The following is a 26,353-nucleotide window of genomic DNA, read 5'->3' as shown; positions in this document are numbered from 1 at the left end:
TACCATAATGATTAATTCAAATTAATGTCAGTGCCTTATTCCTTGCCCCTAGCTGGGTGCTATGTCTTCTACACTTTGTGCAGCTTCCAGAACAGTCAGTGCTCAGGAAAAAAGAAAATGTAATGGAGCAAAACCAAAGTCCCCAACAAAAAGTGACTTTACTCTAGATTTATGCTAATGGAAGAATCAAAAATTCATACGGGCATACCCTCACATGCAAAACCAAGACACAGTCTTGGTTCTCTATTCAAGTCAACTTGTGGTTTCTAAAGACAAAGCAGTAGAAAACATAGAGCCCAAAACACTCATGTCAGGCGACTTTACAAAATAGAGCAGATACCATTTTACTGGGGGGAAAAGGAGGGCTGGGAATCCCCGTTTTCTAGAAAAAGCTTATCCTTGTTAAGTAGAGAGTTTTGTGTTTTTTTTTTTTCTTCAAAAATCTGACAACGAAAATCATTACTGGGCTTCTTTAAATGCATTTCCATACTAATATTAATTTTTAAAATTTAACGTTTTGCACCTTTATTTTCATTTATAGGATAAATTAGGGACCCAAAATAGTCAAAAAAGAAATAAAAATTCTTAACTGCACAATCTTTATAGACATTTTATTTTAAAGCACCTTTTAAACGTCAACAGTGGGTTTCTAACCAAGACAAACAGTAAAATTAAAAAGGGCACAAAAACCCACTAGGCAAGGTTAAAGTACTCCCTTATACACACATACACACACACAAATTTCATGCCAGATGGATTGGCAACATTAGCAAATAATGTCATTTGCTGAAAGGCTGGGGAAACTATCATTGATGGTATTTATAGAAACCTAAAATACTAATATGTTTCTAGGAAATTAAATATTTGGGGGGATTCAAAAAGCTACTGATAGCTAAGCTATGAAAATAAAATTGACTTCTAAAAATAAGAGAGAAATTCTATGGCAGGGGGGGAACCCATTGACCTCAAAGCTCTTTTGTCAGGTTAGCTCTCAAAAGAATAGCATATTTTGCAAAGGAGCAGAATGAGAAGTCTGTCCCTGCAGCCTCCCCTCAGCCACCTCAGTGTCGTCTGTAGCAGCACTATTTGGATGCAAAAAAGAATGCTGTCAGTCAATGTCCCTGAAAACCTCAGGGTCACACCTTCCTTCATTCAAATCAATGTTCTTAGGGTCTTAACACACTACACAGGTGTAGAGAATAGTGATGAAGATAATATCTGACAGAGATTACAAAAGTATGAACTATATACAATGTGGGATGGCTGAATGCGCGGAAAAAGCTCGATTTCCTTCCCTCCCAGTTCACTATCGGTGTTCATATTCAAAGTTTACCCTCTGCACCTGTAACTGTTTCTTCCTCTCCCTAGACCGTAGACTGTACCAGCTGTAGGGCTGTACTACGCGTTTTCCAAGAGCCAGTCAAACAGGGACTGGCAGCTCTCCTGGGTGCCCGGCTTCTCCTGCACTTCGTAGTACCGCAACACGGCCTGCAGGACGTCCCCCACCTTCCATGCCTTCTCTTGTAATCGTCGGGAGAGCTGGGGAGAAGGAAAGGCATGTCCCACGTTAACCAAAAACAATCTCCTGACAACAAACTTTCCATGCTTATTTTTAATATCAGAGAACTGTAATTCTCTCATTGTCTGCAGTAAAATATTCTTTCCCAGTTGTATAACAAGGTCTTCTCCCCTAAATTACCATCCCTCTGCGCAAATTAAGCATTTTTCCTTCCTGCCCCTAACAAATACAGCTCCTCCAGAGAATGACACTTTGGGATTGTTGAAAACGGAATTGCACAAACCTCCACCACCTGAGAGTCTGTGTGGGAGTACAGCCTCCATTTCTGCACGAAATTCTTGACCTAAATCCATCTGTCACACCCTCAATTAGGAACATCAAATAATAAAGACAATGTCCATCTTGACAGAAGGATATGGATTTTTCCTTCCACTATATGCAATGTGGCTTTTTTCTGGAATACACACTCTGGCCTCAACTGGAAACACAGCTAAGTTAAGAAATGCTAATGTTTCAACAAAAAGCCACCAAAAGAGTAAATAAATATTGTGGTGATCATTTCACAATATATCCAATTATCAAATCATGTTGTATACCTGAAACTAATATAATGTTATATTTCAGTAATACCTCAATTTAAAAAAAAGTAAATAAAGGTTTAAATAAGCTCCATTGTCACCAGAATCAGAACATGTCTTCATTCATTTTTTTTCTATTTAGTTCTATAAAAACTATTTTAATTTTGTAATATAAATATGCTTAGCCTTATTAAATACAGCCTTAAAGAGATACAACTCACAGACCATACAATTCATCCATTTGAAGTGCACTTAGTCAATGGTTTTTAGTAATAGTCACTGAGCCGAATGCAACCATCACTATAATCACTGTTAGAACATGTTTGCCACACCAAAAGGAAAGCTCTACCCATTAGTAAAAACTCCCCATTTTCCCAAACCCCTCAACTCTAGGCAATTACTAATCTACTACAGTCTCTAGAGGTTTGCCCATTTGGGCCATTTCATATAAATGTCAACATAAAACGTATGGTCTCTGGTGACATTTCTTTCTCCTAATGTGACTTCAAGATTCCTCCACGGTGTAGCATGTATGCACTTCCTTCTTTTTCAGTGACAAATAGTACTCCACTGCAAAGATAAACCACATTCTATGTATCCAATCTAGGATGTTTCTACTTCTGGCCTACTATGAGTAATGTTGCTGTGGACATACATTTTCATTGCTCTTGGGTATATATCTAGGAGTGGAATTGCTAGCTTATATGATAATGCTAGGCTTAACTGGTTGAGGAATTTCCAAAATGGGGATGTGGATCCCCAGTGGTGGCACCAAGCACCATTATGCTCATGTTCACCTCTTAGCCCTCAGTTTATTCGAGACTAAATGACTTGAAAACGTCTGCCTCCCTCCAATGAGTTCTAACACCTTTCCTACCACCTCCTTCTCTTTGACAGCTCATTTCTGGAGGATCACTTTGTCTTATTTTCTCCTTTTGCCCCAAAAGAGAAACATAAACCAGAAAAATCCAAAAGTCCAAGAAAATACAAACAACAAATTCCAAAAAAAAGTTATTTTTACTGAATACCTTTTTCACATACTTCTTTCAACAATATCTTTGTAAACTCTGAACCAGAAATCAAGAAACTGGACTATTCCTTTTCTGTTATAGATCAATTTATACTGGTTATTCATTGAACTATTTTATATCTTATAATAAGATTAATCAAAATTCTGATAAGGAAGATTCTGGGACAAAAACCTTAAGACTATAAAATGCAAATCTTTTTTTTTTTTTAAGACTTTATTTATTTATTTGAGAGAGAGAGAGTGTGAGAGTGGTGAGGGTCAGAGAGAGAAGCACACTCCCCGCTGAGCAGGGAGCCTGATGTGGGACTCGGTCCCGGAACTCCAGGATCATGACCTAAGCTGAAGGCAGTTGCTTAACCAACTGAGCCACCCAGGCGCCCCTATAAAATACAAACCTTGACCAACATATGGTGCATGGCACACAGTTAAGTTCTCAATAAAAATACCCTATTAGTGCATCGAATCTGGATGTTCTATTATTAGAATCCTACAAAATATTCAAAGTGGTCCATGGTCCCTTAAAAGATGTTCAAAGCCTCACTGGCTTTTGAGTATGCTAGTTTCTCCCACTGATAAGACTGGATTAACAAAGCAGGAGACATACTAATTACCAGACATAATTATGAATCAATTTTAAAAAAGAATAACTCAATCCTTTCATATGCACACATGCTTAGTCATGGCACCTAACTGAGTACTCGGGATGTGCCAGGCACTAGATCAAGCTTTTTTTTTTTTTTTTTTTAACAGTATTATGTTTACTCCTCACAAGCCTCTGAACTGCTCTACTCATTTTCACAGTGCAGATGAGAAAACTGACTAGCAAGCCCACCCAAGCTTAGACTACTAGAGTGGCGGGGCTGACATCCAGACCCACTATGAGACTTTACCTCTAAGCACTTACCTACTCTGCTATCAAGGGGCATCTTACTAGATCAACCACGTGACACAGAACATCGTATACGGTTAAACGTGTCCTTATAACCACCCCGTAAGGAAGGTACTTACTTGTATGAATTCCTTCTTTGCAGAGTCATGAAGGTAAAGTTCTGCCACTTCGGCCTCAGAAGCAACAAGCCACTGAAGAATAACCCTCAGCTGGGGGTCTACTGCGCACGGCTCCATGTCGATATTCGTAATGAGCAGGATCTTTCTGTCTTGCCCCAAACCTAATATTTACATTTAAACAATATAGAGTGAAACTCATCAACTGAACTCTCAATACTCTGGTTTCCAAGGATAGAGAAATATTTTCCATTTCTTAAGATTCCAATCAAAGCTGGGGAAAAAAAAATCTGTCTTTTCTTATCCCCACCTTAACATCAACTGAAACATTTATTTGAAAGGGCACAATAACTCTACAACACAGGAATAACATTGATCATCTACCAAGAGCACAAATACAAAACTCTATTTTGAGGCCCTGAATATCAAGTACTATACATGCATAATTTGTGTCAAATACAGTCCACAGGTAAAGAAAGAGAAAACAAAACTGTAAGGCTATGATTACAATCCAAATATAAATCTCATATAAAAATCTCAAATAAATAAATACATTAAATGGACTTGAAGAAAGCTTCTTGAACTAAGAGAAGTAACAGACTCCACAAACACTGTAAAGGGCATATTACATGGTAAGTATTGTTCTAAGCTCTTCCTATATACAAACTCCCAGAACCCTCACACCCATCCTGTGAAGCCAGAACTACCATCATCTCCGTCTCACAGGTGAGGGACGTGAGGCAGAGAGAGATCCAGAGTCTTACAGTGGGGAAATGGCTGAGCCAGGTTATGAACAAACGGTCTGGCTCCACGCTCTTAATCACTTCATTCTTGAAGCAAGAGAGGGGTAAAAAATGTCACATGCAGCTACCTACAACCCAAAAGCCAGACCAGGGAATTTTCTGGTATACCCCTTTATAAATAAGATACTGCTCTCAAGTTTCGTTTCTTTTTTTACGAACATTATGTTCTCAACATAAAGAAGGATGAATCCCTATTGACTATAAAACTAATGACGTGGACCGATATCATGCGTTTAACACTCCTGCTTAATAATGGCTGAGCAAAAGGCAGACACAAGAAGAGCTCTGCCACACAAGAGGTGAGCAGCCGGCCTGCTGGCAGACATCACGTCAATTTGTACCAGTCATGGAAATTTGTTGGCCAATGTCCCTGATTCTTTTTTACGATTTGCAGGGCATTCTAGACCACTACTAATCATTTTTAGGATCTGTGTTGGTCCCTAATTTTTCGCTTAAAAAACGGATCCACGTCATTCTCTTCAGATAAATGTACTGCCTTCTCCCCCCGGCTCCCCACACTGACTCTCAATCAAAAATGGGTCTGGTACACTATGAAACCAAACATGGTCTCTGGGCCATTCTGTAAATCCTGCAGCGGTCACAGGGTTGGAAGCCAAGTCACCCGAGAGTTCTCTGTATTACTGGGTTTCTCAGTTCGGGGGACTTCTGGCTGCCTGGCCTAGGAGAGGTCATTCAACACCAGGGAAAAGGCAAGTGGCTGACCTCCTGCAACTAAAAATACAATGAAATGAGGTTTGTTGCCTTAGGATTTCCATATCTCTGAATCTTTCCATAAACCTCTTATCAGTCTCTCCTACTTTACCAATTCCTAATTTAACAAATTTCAAAGCTGGCCAATTTTCTATATAACAAGAGATGACTATGATCTCGAAAGCGGGAAGTGACATGTATCTACATACAGTTCATCTGATTTCTATCGACTCACAAAAGAAATCCTAAAGAGCCTGCAAGTGCCAAAAGTAAAATTTTAAAATCAATTTCATATTTATATAAACTTTTATTTTCTTTTCTCTAATTGTCCCTCAGGAAAGTCAGTTAAGTAATGACTAGTTCATTGGAGAAAATACTCACCACATGCATTTACACCATGCACAGTCTTTGGAACAACTTTGCTCACAGGTATTATTTGGGAAAGGGAAACAACTTTCCTAGACAAAGTCAACACTCTTTTAGTCAACAAAAAGAAAACAAATATTACCTAGCTTATCTGTCACTCTAAGAATATTGCCCTACCCCTACTTCATATCTGATGACAAAAATCTACTTCTAGAAGTCCTATATGAAGAAAGTTCACTTAAAAAAAAAAATGTCTACTTAGCAGAAATACTGGAACTAAAAAATTATCACCTTAAGTCTGAGGATTTTAACTCAGAAACCAGTTCATGACTTCCCTAAATAAGAAAGGCATAACTGGCGATAAAACTCATCGGTCACTCATGTGTTATAAAGTACATTTCGAGAAATTCATTTGGGCAATTTTCTGTTTGTCCACTTCAAAGAAATGATGGGGAAAAAAAAGCACTAGCTCAAAAACAAATATCTCAAACAGTATGAATATTTTTAGATGCCACTCTATAGAAGATATTATTGGTATTTACATAATAAAAAATAAGCCATCTAAATACAATAAAAATTCAGCTTTAATAGGGAAAATATCTACATTTATGCAGACCTTCTAATATTTGAATTAAGGATTACAAAGCATGGTCCAAAACACTCTGACCAAAGGCATCTAGTATTTATATATGTGGAATTATGTTCATCAAAAGAAGAATTAAATATTTTCTTCAAATATGTATATTTATGAGTTTAGGAACAGAAATGAGAGAGGGAAGAACCAATTTTTAAGTATCTTTTAATTTTTACTTACTAATTTATGTAAGATCAACATTAAACACTAATTTGAGAGATTATAAGTTTGGAAGAAAAAACTAGGGCACACGCCATAATTATATCTTATAATGTAAGGGTTTTATGTTTAGAAAAAGATAATTATAGAGAGATTATCATAAATTTCCCTCTCAAATCACTGAATGATTCTTTTAAAGTAGTTCAGTCTTTACACCAATGGGCACTTCATTAGTTTAGCAATCAAATGGTACAAATAGTTCAACAAAGGACCTGCCGCTGGATGTACTAGTTCAACAATTTCCTGATTTGTAATGTAAATACCCTGATTTGTAATAACCCGGAGCCTCGGTGATGAAAATGCACAAGGGGAAGACCCTTCTAGGAAACTGAACAAAAAAACATGCAAACACTTTGAAAAACAAATTGTCAATTACCTTCTCCATCATCCTCATGATCTTCGTCTTTATCATCTGGCCCATCACTTTTCGAATAAAAGAGCAGAAGCAGTTAAAAAAAGAGAAGCTTTAATTAATAATGGTATTAAAACCAATTCTTAAAATGTGGAAAAGAATGAATGTTACAATATGATATATGACATTTAAAAAGGGAAGAGATGATAATAAAAAAAGGAAGCTTTGCTTCTCACACCATTTCATGTTAAAATCTGAATTGTAAATGATGCCTAGACAGGTCATCAATAACCAAGAAGTTCTACCTTACCGTGATAGAGAACGCCAAGTAATTTCATGATAAAATTTATCTTCAAATAATTTAAAGCTAAAATATTCGACTAGTTTGGTTTTGGATAACACAGCATGTGAATTATCATAGAATGCCATGAATAATTATTTATTAATTCCTCTACTGATGCCATGCACATATTTTTAATGCAGTAAAAATACATTTTTCCTACACTTGCCTTATATATGAAATAAAATTACATACAAAAACAACAACAAAAACCAGAAATCCTGTAGGAAGCAAGCTCTTTTTAATGAGATAATAATTGGTAGGATGAAAAATAGCAAGCAGAGCAATACATGCATAGATGGAACATATTTTGCAATTAGAGGTCAGTCTTATCTCAGCATAATTGAAGTTTTTGATTAGATGTAAATTATCGAGCAGAATCATGTCCAAACATAGGAGAAAAGCAGATTGATACATATTGGCACTGTAACCCACGTTCTTTTAAGAATATGACATCATGCATTAGTGTGAAAGACTCATCAGTTTGTAAGTTTCTGGACTGGACCAACCTGTCTGATGTTGGAAAGGATAAATTGTCCTCATACAAATCTCCTTCTAAACCAAGACTGCTCCAGCTACTGCTGTTACCATTACTGCCAGAAGAAGAAAAGAACAGAGCTGAACCAGAAAACGAATAGTAAAGAAGTCCTCGGTTTATCCTTGGAACAGCTTCTGTTGGTGATAAGTGGGAGGCTGGGAAGCTGCTCGGCGGAGTGGGGCATCCGCAGAGGTAGAGAGACCGTCACTGCTACTGGCGGCTTCGGACATTTGGGAGTTTTCTTACTTGTCCTCCATAGATCAGGAAAACTATTCTCAATTTATATTTATTTTACATACGAACACAACAGAATGACTTTTAGGACAGCAAATGAATGCGTGAAGTAAGAAGTTTCAGTGATTAACATCTATGGCAAATCTTGGGATATCATTTGTAAAAAGGCAATATTCTTCAGTTTGGGTAAAATTTTTAAAAAGACCACAGGTTAACATTCTCTCAGCTCTTTAGACAACGCAAACACTGACTGGTTTGGGGGTGGGAATGAAATGACAGGCAGCAAAACACAGTCCCAAATAGACCTTTTCTAACTACTTGGAGAAAAGATGTTTTATGATTTCAGAATACTCTTATTATGTCAATCACTTTCATTTCATACATTATGTATAATTCAGTAGGTGGCAAATAACATACATTTTCTTCAGAATATTGAGTAACCAAGGCTTAACATACCTGTCTGGTGGGCCAGTCACTAATGCCACACAGATACCTTCTTAAAGTACCGAATCAAAAGAAGAAAGCAACTATATTCTAAAACTGCGGCAAAGCAGGAAGAAACAAAAAGCGACTATGTTCGGAAACAAAACTAAACTTAAATTTTCAGACTAAAACCTAAACATGCAATTTAAAATTCTAGTCATTAAAATAATTAGTAAGCACATTAGTTTGCAGTGATAAGCAGCTTATATTTCCCCCACATTAGGCTAGGCAATTATAAAAATTAATATGTACATAAACCAAAATTCTGGTTCTAAAAACTGAATTAACGCAAAATCATCTTCTGTGCATCAGTAAATGTTGACAGGGTTACAAAAAAAGGATGATTATTTAAAAGTTCTAAAGAGTTTTCAAGCAATTTCAATAATTTACATATCCGTATTTCCTCTGGCACTAGCAAGCTGTCACAAACTACACTGTGTTAGAAAAGTTAAAACTGAGCAGTGACTTTTCAACCTACGTTCCAACAAATATAGCTCTATTATAAAATCATGAAAACAGCCAGAGTTTTGCCTATATAGCCTCCTGTCAGACAGATCAAAGATGGGAAAACATGGAAATACAGAATGGACAGACAGCTGTGAGCCAAACAGAAAGGAAAAACTGAGGATCTCAAACATTGCATTTATCTCTATTAACAGAACCTCTATTAATAAAATAGATTTTCTTTTTTTTTTTTTTGGGTGAATGTATGATTTTTTTTTTTATTTTAATAAACATATAATGTATTTTTATCCCCAGGGGTACAGGTCTGTGAATCGTCTGGTTTACACATTTCACAGCACTCATCATAGCACATACCCTCCCCAATGTCCATTTCCCCACCACCCTCTCCCATCCCCCTTCCCCCCCGCAACCCTCAGTCTGTTTCTTGAGATTGAGTCTTTTATGGTTTGTCTCCCTCCCAATCCCATCTTTTCATTTTTTCTTTTCCTACCTCCCCCCAAACCCCCCCACCTTGCATCTCCACTTCCTCATATCAAAGAGATCATATGATAGTTATATTTCTCCGATTGACTTATAATAAAATAGATTTTCTAAGCAGAGAAAAATATTACAAAATTAAAATTCTTACCCATACGCTGACAACAATAATGATTCCTTTTAATTAATCATCAAAATCTATCAAGTTTAGGTGAACATGCAAAGAAATAACACCTAAAAAACGTGAAGACAAAAGATTCAAACTCCCTCCACTTAACCTCATTCCCCTCCCTTCCTTTTGTCCCTCAAAATGGGTCAGATTTCAAGTCAGTTATTTATAAAACATCACCACTAACTAGGGTGCCCATATAATTCCTCATTTAGCCAGGACACTTTCGGAAATGAGATAAGTTTTTACACCAGAGCAGCGGAAGTAAATCCGGACTGTTCCAGGCAAACTGGGAAGTACAATCATCCTCCATTAACCAGATATAAAATAACTTAATTTCTTCACTTAACAGTGTTCCTATTTCATTCTTTTTTTTTTTTTCCTATTTCATTCTTGAACACTGCCTTGCTTCCAACATTTTCTTTTAAATCTTTTCCTGTTTCCTATCTATCTATTCCTATCTGTGTATTTTCCATCTTTTTGTATTTCCTAGGTCTAGAGCAAGTGTACCTCAAGCCAGTGGGGGGTAAAGGGATAGGATTCTTTTTTTTTTTTTTAAAGATTTTATTTATTTATTTGACAGAGATTATAAGTAGGCAGAGAGACAGGCAGAGAGAGAGGGGGAAGCAAGCTCCCTGCTGAGCAGAGACCTGATGTAGGGCTCAATCCCAGGACCTTGAGACCATGACCTGAGCCGAAGGCAGAGGCTTAACCCACTGAGCCACCCAGGCGTCCCAAGGGCTAAGACTCTTTATCATGGTTTTCAGTCACATGAAGACTACTATCGATTTTGACATATCTTGTAAATATTATCTCAAAAGTTCTGTAAGCCCGGTCTCACCTCTTACCTAATCTACTATATAACTTCTAAAAAATTCACAGACTGCTTGAAATACTTGAGACACACATACACAGACCAAGTCTCTTTCAGATCAAATAACTATACACTCCTCATAAACACCTGTGAAACTCTGAAATTATTATTTCTTTTTTAACTGCTGCCCTCTACTAAACTTCCCACTTGGGAGTAAAAGCACATGAAGGGTCCAAACCACTGAAGTCCTTTATCTCTTATCTGATCTCTGTACCAGAAAATTGCAGTTCCTACAGCAGATGTCATCAAAAGACAAAACATGTGCAGCCATGTATCTTAAGTGTGGTCGCTGAACCACCTGCATTAAAACCATCTGAGATTCTTGGGACCTCCAATGACCTACTGAATCTTAATCTCTCTCAATCTTAATCTCTCTAGAAACTATATGTTCAACAAGCATACCACCAACCCTGGATAAGCCCTACTCTTTTTCTTTGTGCTTGAACCTCAATAACCACATAGCATAATCATTCTTATTAATTACTGTGTTCAATTAGAACTACAGGTGTTTTTCTGACAAAATGCTATAAAGCCAAGTTATTCCCCAACCTGAATTCAGTTAATTTTCTGAACCAAATGCATTTACCCATGTTAAACATAATTCTTTTAGTCTCTGCCTGATTTGGTCTTTTTGGAAACTTAGTTCTGTTAATGAGATGATCTTTTCATCTTTGTTTTAAGTCATTCACAATAAAGAGCACAGCAGCCCCTTCTTATCTGCAGAGGATGCATTTCAAGGCCCACAGTGGATGCCTAGAAACCATGGATAGTACTGAAACCTACATATACTACGTTTTTCTCTTTACATACATACCTATGATGAAGTTTAATTTATAAATTAGGCACTAGTAAGAGGTTAACAATAAAAACTAATAATAAAAGAACAATTAAAACATTATGCTATAATATAAGTTATGTGAATGTGATCCGTCTCTCTCAAAGTATCTTCTTGTATGTACTTACCATCCTTGTGATGATGTGAGATGATAAAATGCCTACATGATGAGATGAAGTGAGGGGAATGACACAGGCCCAGTGACATAGTGCTGGGCAACAAGTGCCCTTCTGACAACACGTCAGAAGGAGGGTCATCTGCTTCTGGACCTCGACTGACCATGGGTAACTGAAACCACAGAAAGCAAAACCGCAGATGGGGCGGGCGGGGCAGGGTGATTACTTCTTCTGTTACTAATAAAATGCTAAAGAGGACAGAACCAAGGACAGAGCCATCCAATCAAACCACATTTTCCACAGAGCTGTTCAACTGGCTACAGGCCCCTTAATGCCACCCACCATGAACCCTAGTTCACCCATTTTAACACCCGGATTTCCTAAACAGCAATGTCAACCCTTACTGAAATTCTAGAAGCCTGTGTTTCTCCAAGACGAGAGAAGAATTTAAGTGTTAACATTCTATTCCAGGTAGATTTATGGAAAGGGCCAAAAGATGTTTGTGATATTACCCCTACTTCGCACTACCAGTTTTAAAGACGGTCTTTGGATCCAGATTTTAAGACGTATTGATGGTTTACATAAAGCATTTTAAGAAACTACAACAAAATAGATGTTTTATAAAACATTAATACTACTGGTTAATCTAAACATCAGACAAAATGCTCTGAGATGATGTGCAGGTGAAAACCCATTTTCTTCCCTTCATCCCCTCCTCCCACAGTTTTCTCACATCCTCCTTTTGGTAAGTCAATTCCAAGGGTTCTGTTCTACTGAAGCCTCACGGGGTCCTTTCCAGAGCCTGAAACTAAGAAGCCTTTCCTCTCCCTAGACTCAGCCCTGGATGACACTTATTATTTCCAATTATCAATTAATGTGGATAAAAATTTATGGCGTTTTAAGTTTAGTCAGGAATGCCTTTAGAGAGTTAAGAATATGAGACAAATGTATCAATAAAATATGCGGAGGCTGGCATTATAAACAAAATAAACTAAAACAAGTTATATATGAGGTAAGTGCCTTCTGCTGTACCAAACCATATTTTTATAAGGAATTTATATTTTTTTAGTCATTCAAATATAAATGCTCCAGGACATTTTGTTCCTGAATAGCAGGGTAAGTGAGGAATCCTTCCCAAAAAAGATATTACTTTCACTAAGAACAAAAAAATTACAGGATCATTTAGATACCTTTTGTAGATCACTGTCTTTTTTCTCAGCCTCTAAAGAAAAAAGGTACCCTCTTTAAAAAGTGAGAAATACAAAAGTTCAGGAAAATCCTAAGGGTATAAAATCAAATGTATGCAGTATTTTTCATATCAACTACTGGCACACCTGAAGAAACTTAGCTTGGCTAATTATTGTACCTAATAAATGTGAAAAACCATTAGAACCACATTATGGAGAACAAAATACATTCCACAAATAATGAAAGATTTTCAAATTCATGATTTTTAAACACCCAGTATAAATTTACTTCTGAGGTCTGAGGACCTGAACTATGCAATCACATGCACAATTTTAGTTACCTTTCACTTAGGTGATGAAAACTGCTACTTTCATCCTGATGCTCATCTTCAAAACTTAAATTGGACCAGCTGCCAGTGCTGTCATCACCAATACTGAGATTCATCTGCTGGCTGCCAAAAGACTCAGTTGACTGAAACTCTTCTATTTCTTTTGGACTGAAAAAAAAAAAAAAAGAAGAAGGAAGAGAGGGAGGGAGGGCAAAAAGGAAAAAAAAAATCAATCCAAAGTCATCAGATTCTGAATTCTAAGACTATCACTTTGATGATAAAGATTACAAAAACAAGAATTGACATTCACAGCCACACCAGTGGCCCATCCACCCCTTCGTGTCTGCTAATAATGAGACTTTGAAGGAAAGCATTCTACTTTCCAAGTCAACTGAGCTGTATCTATTATAGATCCATCCCAAGTGCTTTATTATCTAAATTCTCTTTAAAGCAATTCATAGTTTCAACTGGGACCACTACAGAAGAGGACAAATTCCTGTTTATCACCTACTTTGTAAGACAGTACTTTAATTTGTACTGAGAGGAAGCTCCTTCTGGCTTTAAGAACAAAATTAGTAGTCCAAGGAATTCTAGTACTGTCAATCAGGCCTAGAGTCAAACTAGCTAAAATCTCTTTTAAGATTTTGAGCATAGGATCACAACCCTTCTTACTTTTCTCAATGAAAAAGAGACCTTTATATTTTTATTCCATCTTCACAAGAAAGGCCAGTCACTATTCAATTACTGTAACTGTCCCTCTATATTTAATTCTCAACATTGCAGTTTAAAATAATACTTTCCAAAGATGAAGAGGAAAAATGTTAGTCTTGTGATCAAAATCTTCTAGTGGCTCCACACCAATCAGAGTGAGGGTTCAAATCCTTATAACATAATTTGCTGATATGATACCTTCTCCTCGTCTCCATCGTGTCCCACGTATTACTCTCCCCAGCCTACTTACTGCAGCCACGCCTGCCACTGTGCACCTTCCCCAACACGCACGATCCTACCCCTTTGTCTGGAACTCTCTGCCCCAATTCCCATGTAACTTATTCTCTCTTCATCTTTGGCTCTTTGCTCAAATGTTATTTTGTCAGTGTTGCTTCCCCCTCTATCTATTCAAAACTGCAAACCATCCCCACCTGCTCCCCCCGGCCCCCACCATCCCCCACACCTCCCTTACTTGCTTCAGTTTTCCTCCAAAGCACTTATCGCTGTGTGGCGGCACACTTGGCTATTTTACTTGTCTACCGTAACATAAGCTCCAGAGAACACATATTTTTGACTATTTTACTTATTTCTGTATCCCCAGTGCCCAGAATAAGTCCTGAACTGCCCCACCCCGCTCTGGGGCTATCCTCATTTTATATTTAAGATACAGCAACCAGAACTATCCTGGACAGGCATATTATAGTTTTGAGCCGTAACAGAGCTCAACTTTGTTCTTTTAAAAATTTTTATCACTTTCTGGAATGTGCTGCAATCTAATGCTTTTTTGGCTGAAATGACCCACTAGATGAGGTCCAGAGAAGAGTTTTAATGACTGCTGGGTTATTCTGGCTCAGAAAGAATAGCTCAGAATACAGTTCAGATGTTTGCTCTGCTAAAAATAAACTACCATATAATTCCCCATTTGACACTCACATACCACCCACATACCACCCTTCTGTACATTACAGCTTTGTAAAATATTTATGGTTATTTTCATGAATCAAACATTTACAAGAAAGGGGACGCTAAATGATACCCTTAAAAATAATCCATCTGAACGAACCCCTCTAAAGCTTGAAAGGCAAACCATTTAAACTTCAGAAACAGAAAATGGGAAACAGGACCCTGCACGAACTAGAGCCAGCTTTTCATGATCAGCATTTACAGAACCCTACACAACTGTTAAGAAGAGGAAAGGGAAAAGAACTACAAAGTAATATTCTACTGGCCTTGGTAGAAAGTTGGACCAGAACAGCACTGGCTTGCAGGAATACTCCAGAGGCCTACTTACTCACCCAAGGGAGTAAGAAGGAAAAGTGAAAATGCGGAGCAATCAAGAGCACCGGCATGAGCCAGGCCCTGGGAGGGATATCTTAGAGAGTCTAATCCAGGGGAGAGTCTCTTTTCCTCCCAGGGCCTTAGGGGAGGCACAGGGAGAAAAAGTTAAAAGAGCCTGAGGCCAGTTTTGCTTGAGGAAGGCTGCTTCATCTGTGGAAAGGCCTAGTTTACTAGCACTTACTCATTCATGTATTTACTAACCACTTATTATATGTCTGTCATTGTATTAAGAACTGACAGGGGGGCACCTGGGTGGCTCAGTGGGTTAAAGCCTCTGCCTTCGGCTCAGGTCATGATCCCAGGGTCCTGGGATCAGGCCCCGCATCGGGCTCTCTGCTCGGCGGGCAGCCTGCTTCCCTCTCTCTCTGCCTGCCTCTCTGCTGGCTTGTGATCTCTCTCTCTCTCTGTCAAATAAATAAATAAAATCTTTAAAAAAAAAAAAAAAAAGAACTGACAGGTAGTTGTGACAAAGAAAATGCAGGTCTGCAAATGTTTACTGTAAAGGGTCAAACAGGGGCGCCTGGGTGGCTCAGTGGGTTAAGCTGCTGCCTTCGGCTCAGGTCATGATCCCAGAGTCCTGGGATCGAGTTCCACATTGGGCTCCTTGCTCAATGGGGAGTCTGCTTCTCCCTCTGTGTCTCTTCCCTCTCATGCTCTCTCTCACTCTCTCTCTGTCAAATAAATAAATAAAATCTTAAAAAAAAAAAAAAAGTGGGGGGGGGGGGCAAAGAGAAAACACTTAGGCATTGTTGGCCATGTCTCTACTTCAGCTACTCACCTCTGCCGTTAAAGCATAAAAGCAGCCATAGACAATACATAAATGAATGAGCACAGCTGTGTTCCAATATAACTTTATTTATGAACATTAATATTTGAATTTCATATAATTTTCACATGTCACAAAATAGTATTCTTTTGATTTATCAACCACTGAGGAAATGTGAAAACCATTCTTAGCTCACGGACAATAAAAAACAAACAAACAGAGGCCAGATTTGGCCTGCGGGTTATAGTCTGCTAACCCCTGCTCTAGGAGAAAGAAGGCTACACAACTACAGCAGAAAGAGACCTCCTTTGGTTCACCAGAAACAACACAAGAGGATGCCATGGAACAACTGGCCTCCGGAGTCCTGGCCAAACTCCATCTCCTCATTTTAAGATGGCTAAGAAGAGAGGCGGTCCCTGCCACGGCTTTGACAAAAGCTACTAAAAAATCTGAGGAATCCTGTGACTCTGTTAAATTCCACCTCAACTCTAGGAACTTTCTCCATCCAGTGGGACTAACAAAATCCTACAAACTAATAACACAAGTTGGTTCTGATGCTTTCCAGGGAAAAAAACAGTTAAACTAAGGTGTTGGTTGGAATCCCTGAGCGCAAGGCACAGCTACTGAAGAACAGGACATTGTGAGACCATCGGAAAGAACTTGGACAGGAACCCATCAAGAGAAGTGACAGCAGTAATGGAAATCTTTGGAGAATTTTTAAAGCTCCTCCTCACAGCAGTTTGGTTAAATTATGCTCTTTATAAGAAAACTTACCTTTGTGAAGGGGAAGAAAATACTGTAACAAAAAAATTTTAATCTCAGAGCAGTTAATTATCACGGTAACATTCTACATTTGCCATCTAAAACTCTCTGGTGTTTCTTCAATCCAGCTTTACTTACTTCCCAGCTCTGCGAACGGGGGCAATACAACTATCCTCCCTAAGCCTCTTCTTCTAGTTCAGGAAATGGTTAACACCTTCCCTCAAAGGGCTGTTGGGGGGATAATGAGACAACAGAGATGGAGAGTAACGCATGGGATATGAAACCCCACACAAATGCAGTAGGGAAAATGTTTTTGCTAACTTGGGTTTAAAAATAATCGTACCTTTCTTAACAGGACCTAAGACACATATGATCAAGTTTAACTTTTATCGTAAAGACCCAGAAGGAATCTGAAACTCACCTGCTGACCGCACGTCCAACATTCGTCATTGCTGACGTCATTATTTCTGTGGTAAGGCTCTCAGCAAAGCTAACGCCGTCTTGTCCAATTCCGCTATCAGCTGCCAAGCTGGTATTGCTCAGCTCTCTCTCTGCTTTTTCAATAGCTTCCGCAACAATCTTCTCAGCAAGCACTGTCTTCTTATCGAGACCAACATGAATTTGTGGGACATCAAGATGAAAAATTCTAGATTCCTGACAGACGTTGCTAAGTTTTGAATTAGAAACTAGCTTACTACTAGCAAGTGAATCCTGTCTGGAAGCGTGCAGAGATGAATTTCCAGTGCAATCGTGCAGTTCTTTACGGTCACAGTATCTGCAAGCTTGGTTTATAAGAGGTGACAACTTTTCTGCATAAGTGACCCTGTCGGCTGCTTTTGTGGACTCAGACCCATGGAAAACTGTGGATCCTAAACTGAGCCCTAAAGTGTCATCCACTACCTTCTTGGCATACTGCTCTATAGCTTGAACAACACTCTCTCCATAACCAGACCCACTTAAGCTGCCCGTACTGTGGTAAAATCTGTGACTCTGTGAGGAAGGCTGAAGAGACTGAAGAAATTCTGGCTCGATGTGAGACTCGGTGTCTTCATCACATCCAGACTTTTCATAAAGGCAAGAATCTGTTAAGGATTTTGGCAAGCCACCTGCAGATGCTGTCAGCTCTTTTGTAACATCTCTTGTTATGCTGTGAGCAAGAGAGGCTGAAAAACTATACAGTTCAGGGCACTCATTTTTATGTGTGTCCTGCGTCCACTCACCAGTTTGATTTTTACAAAGGTAACCTCCATTTCTTTTACTTGGCCGTTCTTTATCTGCTTCTCGGTGGTGTTCTTTATTCAAGAATATGAACAGTTCGTTCTTGGTCTTGACCTGTGAGCTCTGCACGGGGAACATTCTTGAGCTGCACTTCATTTTGGCTGTCTTAGCGGCTTCTTGCAATCCTGACTTAACAGACCGATAAGCAAGTCTGTTGGCATACTGGTCCATTAACAACTCACTATTGCCGCCTTCCTGTTTCAGCACTTGGATAATGTGACCCGCATACTCATCTGTCACGCTTTCACAGCTGGGATACTTGTAGGTCAGACCAGACATACAGGAGCTTGGTGGTAACGAAAGAATGAATGGATCCACTTCTCTTGAGTGGGCTATAGCCTCTCTATCCAGCTTCTCTTCTGATCGATCATCTCGGCCCCCGTCAATGTAACAACTATTCTTCCTTTGCCTGAAAAGCACACAACTTCTAACTTTTGCTATCTTCTCAGCTTCCGTAATGACTTCTGCTGCCAGATCACCTGCAAAATTGCGTAATGTTTGTAAATTTTCCTCTGAGCGACTGAAAACGGTAGGTGACACACTTCTTTGACTTTGTGCATTTAAGCAAGGGCTTTTCACCCTGGGTTCTTGAATGATTTTATTATCCAGGTGGGAAGCTGCCATTTCCGTAGCAAGAGAGACAATGTGGGTAGCTAACAATTCTGCAAACTGAACTTTCTTCCCTGAGTGCTCAGGCTTCACATCCACTTCCGGATGCCCTTCATCTTCACTACTTTCAACTTCTTCTGAAAGAGATCGCATGAGTTTCAACATGAACTCTTCTTTTTCTATGGTATTTTGTTCATTTTCAGACAAACTGCCCACAGATGAGTTGTGAGGTGTAGAGGGAGGTGTAGCAGGTGCAAATTCTTTTGCTAATTCCCCCTTGAGTTTTTTGGTTAACTTCTTGATATCCCATTCAGAACCAGCCCGGGATGGTACGAGAGGAGTGGAGGGAGGAGTATCAGGTATTACATTTCCATCTCTAATTTTCTGTTTGTCTTCCACATGCAAACCATCTACACATGGAAGCACTGTGGATGAGAAAGTATGTGAATGAGGAAAAGGGTGCTCTTGCCCAAAAGACAAGGGCTCAAGTGCTGTATTATTCACATTATGCTTTTTCACAGGTTTGTCTTTAGCAGCTTCCTTCAGATCGGGTTTCTGACCGGCAGTTGTCGGACATGGGGGGAGTGTCTCTACAGAAGAGCCATGAGCCGAAGAACCTTTACATTCGGGAGCACAATCCTTTCCTGCTGAAAGTGAACAGTGGGTTAAGTGATCTTGAGCATCAAGAAATTTGGGGAACTTTTCCAAGGTCAACTGTGACTCTTCTCTGGAAACAGGCAAGCTTTCTTTGGGTCCGGCATTTTTATCTACACTTGGGATGGTTGATTTGCTTTTATCTACGGAATGTTTAATAATAGATTTAGATAACTGATCAGCAAACATGTCCTTATTGCTACCTTCACTCTGTTGCAGTGTTGCTTGATCAGAGTGGAAGGGAAGGGGTTTTCCCTTTACTGCTGTAGTTACACAATCTGTGTGTTCATCAGTGGTTTTTGTATCTTTGAAGGATGTCATTGACTCTAATGTTTCATTTACAATCGTGTGTACCACTGAGGCGGAAAAGTTGCTAATAATCACAGGATCGCTTGTTAATTTTGAAGAGCTCTGCATTTCAATATCATCATTAGTTGGTTTAAAATCTTTCTGGTTACCTGGATTGTGGTCTGAGGGTAAACAAATATTTCTGAGACACGCTACTTCCTCTTCTTTGCTTTTTGTGGTAACACGTGTCTGGGTAGAATCGCCATTCAAATTACTATCATCAGATGACCGAAGAGACTTTGCCTGATATATGTTAGATGAAATATGATATGGGAGAAGGGCACTTCCTGCTAAGGGCACTGGTATAGAAGTAACCACTCCAGACGTACAAAACAAGGCCTGCTGTACTGTGTACTCCTTTTTATAGTCCTGCATGGGTCTTGTCGCTGTTACAGTCTGATTGTTCCAAGCAGGGGAAAACGTGGAAGTCTGTGTCGATGGCATTAAATTTTCTGTGCTCACACACTTTATGTTATCTGTAGAAACACTAACTGCTGCCTTGGTCGTGAAGGTCACATCGACTTGCGAAAGCTCAATAAATGCTTCCTGTATAACAGACTCAGATAAGTCTTTTGCATAGGACTTTACTACTCTGTCCTCACAGTCTGACGACCACCACTGTGCAGATGCGGGTATTGGAGGACAGGAAAACTGACACACTTCCATGATGCCTTCAAAAACAAGCTCTTCGGCAAGATCTGCAGCAAATCTAGCAACCGTGTTAGTGAATATCTGCTTTTTTACGTACTGTAAATCCTGTAAAGCACTTGCTAAAGCTTCACTCACCAAAAAATTAGCCAGCCCACTGATGGCACGTTCTCTCAGTGAAAACGCACACTGCCTTCTCAGTTCATTAAATGCCACCTGAAAAACGGAGGACGTCAATTTGATGGCTAAGTGACACAACGCATTGGTACATGAAGAGACTCCCTTCTGTAAGTCTTTAAATGCACTGCCCAAACTTTTTTCCACAAGATCGGATGCAAATTTCTGAATGCTATCTTTAATCATCAAGGATTTATTGTTAGATTTACTTTTTTGCTCAAGGCTTTCGCTCTTCAGAGCTATGGTTTTATTTTCTCCTTTTTTAATACTCTTTGTGTCTGGGGTTACGTCAGGGTGTTGGGTATGAAGAACAGAGCTCAGCACCTCACATGAAATGCTATGGGCATAATCCTCATAGGTGTAATAAAGAGAATCATGACTCTCATGAAGCTGAGCTCCACCGATATCTGTTTGGCAAAAACACTCAGCAGGAGGACAGCCTCCAAGAGGACTAAAGGCAGAGGATCGAACAGGGCTAAACAAGCCGCTGTCCTCCCCTGACGCCTTCACTGGGCGTGGTGAATCTGGAGCATCACACAGGTTGCTGTAAGGGGATTCTGGCTTACGAGGAGTTGGCTTTCTAACATTAGCTGGGAGGACTGGACGATCAAACTTGAATTTTTGAGGATTCATTGCAGTGGTTACAGAGGAAGATTTTTCATGTTTGTGTCCTTTCTTTTGTGATGTCTTTCCTAGGACAGGATCTTTTGGAAACGGACAGGAAGTCTCTAAAGTTGGCTCTAGTTCATCAAACTGATCAAAACTATCAAAAAATTCACTCACTTCTGAGTCCGAATCCTCTATATCATCTTTCATCACAGGAATTTTAGGTAACTCAAGTTTTGCTTTTAAACTTTTCTGATAACCCTCTTCATCCAAGAAAATAACAGGACTTGGACTGGAGCATTCAGATTCAGAGGAGTAGGCGGGCGAAGAAGAAAAAAACGTTTTCTGTGCATTACCACTTTTATCTGAAGCATTACATGACCTGTAGAAACTCTTCTGGATCCACGGCTCAGTAATTAATGTAGTCACTGAAGTTTTCACAGAAGGTAGTTCTTTATGTCCCAGCATATTTATTAAGGAAGTTGAAGGCTTAGCCAATGGCTTCTGCCTCCCAGAGCTGACGAGAATCCTTAAATCATGGGTTTCTACATGGTGACCAGAAGAAGTCTGAGAAGCAGCATCACACTGGCTCTTTAGTGCGGTAATATTTATTCCTGTAGAAAAAGAATAAAATGATCAAATTATTAGTGAACAGAATCTTTTAAAAATTAAGTTATATCAATGGGCTAAGTAGACTTTAAGCATGAAATATTTATTTGTAACGTGTCTTCTACACTATACGGTTTACCAGATTCACCCCAAATCACACTTGAGAGCAAATATACCTTTTACTAAAATAATTTCATTTTACCTGACATCTGGTAATACTTGGTCTATGAAATGGTTAGCTTCTTGCCCTATGTGTTAGAAACACTAATGTGGTCTCTCTACCAGGTAACTCTTCTCAAATTTGAACCCAGGATGGTCCAAATACTTAATGTACTGAGGTGAACAGTGCTTGAACAGGACTACCAAAGTAAGAACAGAAATAGCAAAACCAAGAACCAGATAACAATGAACTTAAAAATCACAAGAGAATGAATTCCTTGCACAATCAAAAAAAAAAAGTTAAATTTTTAAATTGCATCTAATTTCTAATTCAACAGCTCAGCCTGAAAACTTTTAAAACTGAATGTTAAACTCTAATTTCCCTTTTTAAGAAAAAATTTAGAAAAGAACAAACCATCATTGCATGGCTTTGAGGTCTCTTCTTCCTCTAAGTGCTCAAAAGCAGTGACAAAGTCATCCTCTATGGAAGACACGGACTGATTGGTGTCATCATCATCTTCCTTAGCAGTCTCAAGTTGGCGCTTCTGATGCAAGTACGTGTCCAGGGTATATCTTATACCAGTAGCATATTTACTTAGGAGACTGAAGATGAAATCAATTCTGAGTCTTGGTAATGTAGGTGACACTCTCATGACACAGAGCATTCCAGAATGCTGACTCTTGGGGAAGATGAAAGATGATAAACATAATTCAACTTTCAAAACACATTATACATATAAAGCATATTATCTGGAAGTGAAGCCTGGAAATAACACAATCTGAGGGAAAAAAAGAAATGCATGCATCCCAAGAGGCTCCCTGATTTTGTATTGTTAAATTCTTTTCTTCACTGATTCTCTACAACATTTCTCACTTCCCATTCTCTTTCTCCCAATCTTTTTCTCATCGTTACTCCAATTCCACCTGTCCTATCTCCCGAAATGTTACTATCCATATCTCTGGCATGTTTTCCAATATTATTATATAACCTCATGAGTTTCCTTGTTCATTAACTGAGCTCACCAACTACACTGTAAACTGCTAGAGGGTAGGAACCAGGTTCTATTCTATTTTTGTATCCCATTTTCCAGTAGCTTCTAGCAGGACACCACCTTCCCTTCTATCATAAAAGAACCTTCCCCTCCTTTTACCTAAATGTCCCTAGTATTACAATTTTATAATAATGTTTAGAGCTCTGATTAAAAATAGAAATCATCAGTTTTTTGCCATATATATTACCTTTAAAAATGCAAATACTGACAAATGACTTAGTGAAAAAAGGTAGAAATCAAATATAATAGCTAATCACGTCTTGTAATCCTAGCAAACAAATTAAAGTAAATATAAATGAAAAGCATAATAAAGAAAATGAGGCAAGGAGTTCTACTTTTACCTGTAGACCTCATAATGAACACAGTAGTCTTTTATACTTGGAATAAGTAACCCAAACTTTAAACCTACTGATTCAATTTTTAGGAGGTAAAACATGCAAAGCACTTTTCTTTGACGCATTATCAACAAAATAATACTTACTAAAGAACTAAAGGCTGAATGTTTTAAAACTAACTACCTGTCTGAAATGGTGACATTTTTATTTATAAATAACACCTCTTTCAGATGTCAACTTTATAATGAATTGTTTTTTAACAGAAAACAAGTTAAACTACGTCCTCTAAAACACTGAATGCAATATTCACATAAATTTAGAACTAGCTGTAAAGGGGGAAAAGATTCTATAGTTTAACCAAAGGTAGAAGAAATTCAAGAAATCCAGAAATGAATTTTCAGGAAAAAAATTAATTAATATGCACTTGCATATCATTTAGGAACTTCACACACGAAAAAATCTAATTTAAAGCTATGGTCAAAATTATTCTATCCTTCAGTGATTTCAAAGCTTCCCAAGTTCTGTTTTTTACAAATCATATTTCCTTGAGATAGCATTAAAAAAAACTTCATCCAAGCTTTTAATAGTTTAACATTCTCCATCAAATGTCACTGTAAAATTTGCCCTGAAAAACACATTAGAAATGATATATAAAATTTACCTGACTTAGAGGACCACTGTTTGTATCTGATGATTTGCTTATATCCTTCATACAAATAATTTCATTTTCATTTAGACTGCAGAAGTGCAGTGAATTCAGAAGATCTGGAAGTTCCAAAGAAACTGCAGCTAAATCCTAATTTAAAAGAGAAATACAATAACACTTTTGTTTAGATTCCTATAATGTGAGCCTTATTCAAAAACCATAAGGTCTACTGGTTAATATACTTTCCAGTTCAAAATAGTTAACATATGTAGTTTATTGTGAGTAATTTTTTAACTCAAAAATAAAATGTACTAAAATATTTTAATACCTGCTATTTTTATAGCCTTTTAAAATACTGACATCAAACTCTAAAGTATTTTTACATGGTACCTCATACATCCATGACAACTAGCTGTTTAATAGTTTTTAGCTGCAAATGTCAACCTGCAATCTTCAAGTTAATCATGGACTATTTCCCACATATAGGGATTCTTCCCAGCAGAATGTGCTTCTTGGAGCTTAAGTTTTTATATTTGTAAAATACATATCTATTTTTCTGCCTTTCCTCTCCAAAGTACTATATTAAACTCTGGCTGAATATTTTGTGAAGATATTAAGGAAACATTTTTTTTTTCTCATTTGCCCTTTTTATGTAAAGACTTTACCCAGTGAAAGAATTAATGTCTTTGACCCCACCTAGAGTACTTTCCTTTATAAACATGGCTTTATCAATAACTCTTAAAGAGGAAGTAGACTAAGAGAAATACATTGGAACACTTCTCTTTGCAGCCTTATGTTCTCAGGAGTATATCTTCTCTTGTGCCTTCTGTCTGAACAGTTTCCTTCAGGCAAGGGCACAATCAAGACACACAGCAATTTTCATTATCACCTGATAGGCATTATTCATAAAGAAATGAACAGTATTACTTTTTCTTTTGGGAGACGCTTAACTGCCATAAAAGGAAAAACATGGCAACCACAAATATTAAGCAGCAGCACAAGGTAGGGGGGAGAAAAAAGATGCCTACCACATCTACACGAGCTTCAACCTTCTTTATATAACTGTGAAGCTCTCCTTTGCTGATCATAATCTCAACTACCAGTTTCCGTGTAAACACCTGCCTATATCAGGCTAAAATTTTGCACTGGTTAATCATTGTTTCTTACAAATTTCACCTTTTAAATTGAACTCTATCTCAGTTAAAAATATAAAGATCTGGGGCGCCTGGGTGGCTCAGTGGGTTAAAGCCACTGCCTTCGGCTCAGGTCATGATCCCATCATCCTGGGATCGAGCCCCACGTCGGGCTCTCTGCTCAGCAGGGAGCCTGCTTCCTCCCTTCTCTCTCTGCCGGCCTCTATGCCTACTTGAGATCTGTCTGTCAAATAAATAAATAAAATCTTTAAAAAATATATATATAAAGATCTGATGAAGTCAGATTAGGAAGACCATCCAAATTTAAAAAGATAAGTCTCATTTTCTACATTATGCACAGAATGGAGGAAAGTTAGCTTGTGGGTGGCAACCTTCTCAGATAAATTACTTCTGTGGCCTCCTAACCTAAAACTACTTTCTGTAACAAGAATACTCTGAAAATGCTAAAAGTGAAAATGTCCAAAGCACACTCAAGAGTCATCTTTTAGCTTTAAATAGGAATGATTTAACGGCAGAGTTTAGTGTAAATTTTGGGCTAATCAGGCAAATTTCATAATCTCAAAATCTGTTCCAAATAATCTCCCATGGTCTTTTCCAGTTCAATAAATTGACCATACCTGAATATGAGCAGCATCTGTTTCTTCATTAAAACCTAGAAATGTGACCTGAATAAGGAATAAAGTTCCATTAATTTGAGTTTTTTAAGTCTTATCACAATTAGATTATTGACAGAGCTGAGATACAGAAAAAAGCACAGAAAACATTAAATGCTGACTGTTACACACAAATGTTGAAGCATCATGTAGTGCAGCTGAAACCAATAGGTTACATGTTGATTATACCTCAATTAAAAAATAAATACATTTTTAAAATGCTGGCTGTCTTGGACAAAATGATTCGTTTTTTCAAAATCATCACAAAGGTTTTTCACCAAAGATTTGGTTCCATAATGCAGCTCTTCAACCTTCCCCACATCTACTTCATTAACAAGTTCAATCAATTCTACTCCACAAACCTATCTCCTGTAATATCTCCATCTCTCCACTCCCCCTGCCCCCACTTCTCATCTGCACGACGGTCCTGTCCCACCCTGTCTCAGTAATAATCATGGCACTCCCCTGTCAAAACCTTTCCATGCTTCCCACTATGAAGTCCTAACCAAGGCCCCCAGGCTCTGGGTTAGCCAGGACTTTCAACCTTCCCTCACATTTATTCATACACATGGGCCCTCTTTCTG

The 26,353-nt window shown here is 38.3% G+C and overlaps 1 protein-coding gene across 1 annotated transcript in view; it reads right to left on the bottom strand.

Moving 5' to 3' along the window:
* Window positions 1-436: 436 nt before the first annotated feature.
* The window catches only part of AKAP11 (A-kinase anchoring protein 11), a 47,511-nt gene continuing 21,594 nt past the window's right edge, over window positions 437-26,353 (bottom strand). The window contains exons 4-12 of the mRNA XM_080799343.1: window positions 25,734-25,781; window positions 23,978-24,112; window positions 22,345-22,609; window positions 17,263-21,775; window positions 13,277-13,432; window positions 8,067-8,150; window positions 7,242-7,288; window positions 4,136-4,296; window positions 437-1,539 (exon numbers count right to left, since the gene is read on the bottom strand). Of these exons, the coding sequence (XP_080655469.1) occupies window positions 1,399-1,539; window positions 4,136-4,296; window positions 7,242-7,288; window positions 8,067-8,150; window positions 13,277-13,432; window positions 17,263-21,775; window positions 22,345-22,609; window positions 23,978-24,112; window positions 25,734-25,781 (5,550 nt within the window). The 3' untranslated portion in view covers window positions 437-1,398. The remainder of the gene's footprint in view (window positions 1,540-4,135; window positions 4,297-7,241; window positions 7,289-8,066; window positions 8,151-13,276; window positions 13,433-17,262; window positions 21,776-22,344; window positions 22,610-23,977; window positions 24,113-25,733; window positions 25,782-26,353) is intronic.

Source organism: Martes martes (genome assembly GCF_963455335.1).
Source record: "Martes martes genome assembly, chromosome: 3".
Taxonomy (NCBI): Eukaryota; Metazoa; Chordata; class Mammalia; order Carnivora; family Mustelidae; genus Martes; species Martes martes.
This window is presented reverse-complemented; position numbering and strand designations above follow the sequence as displayed.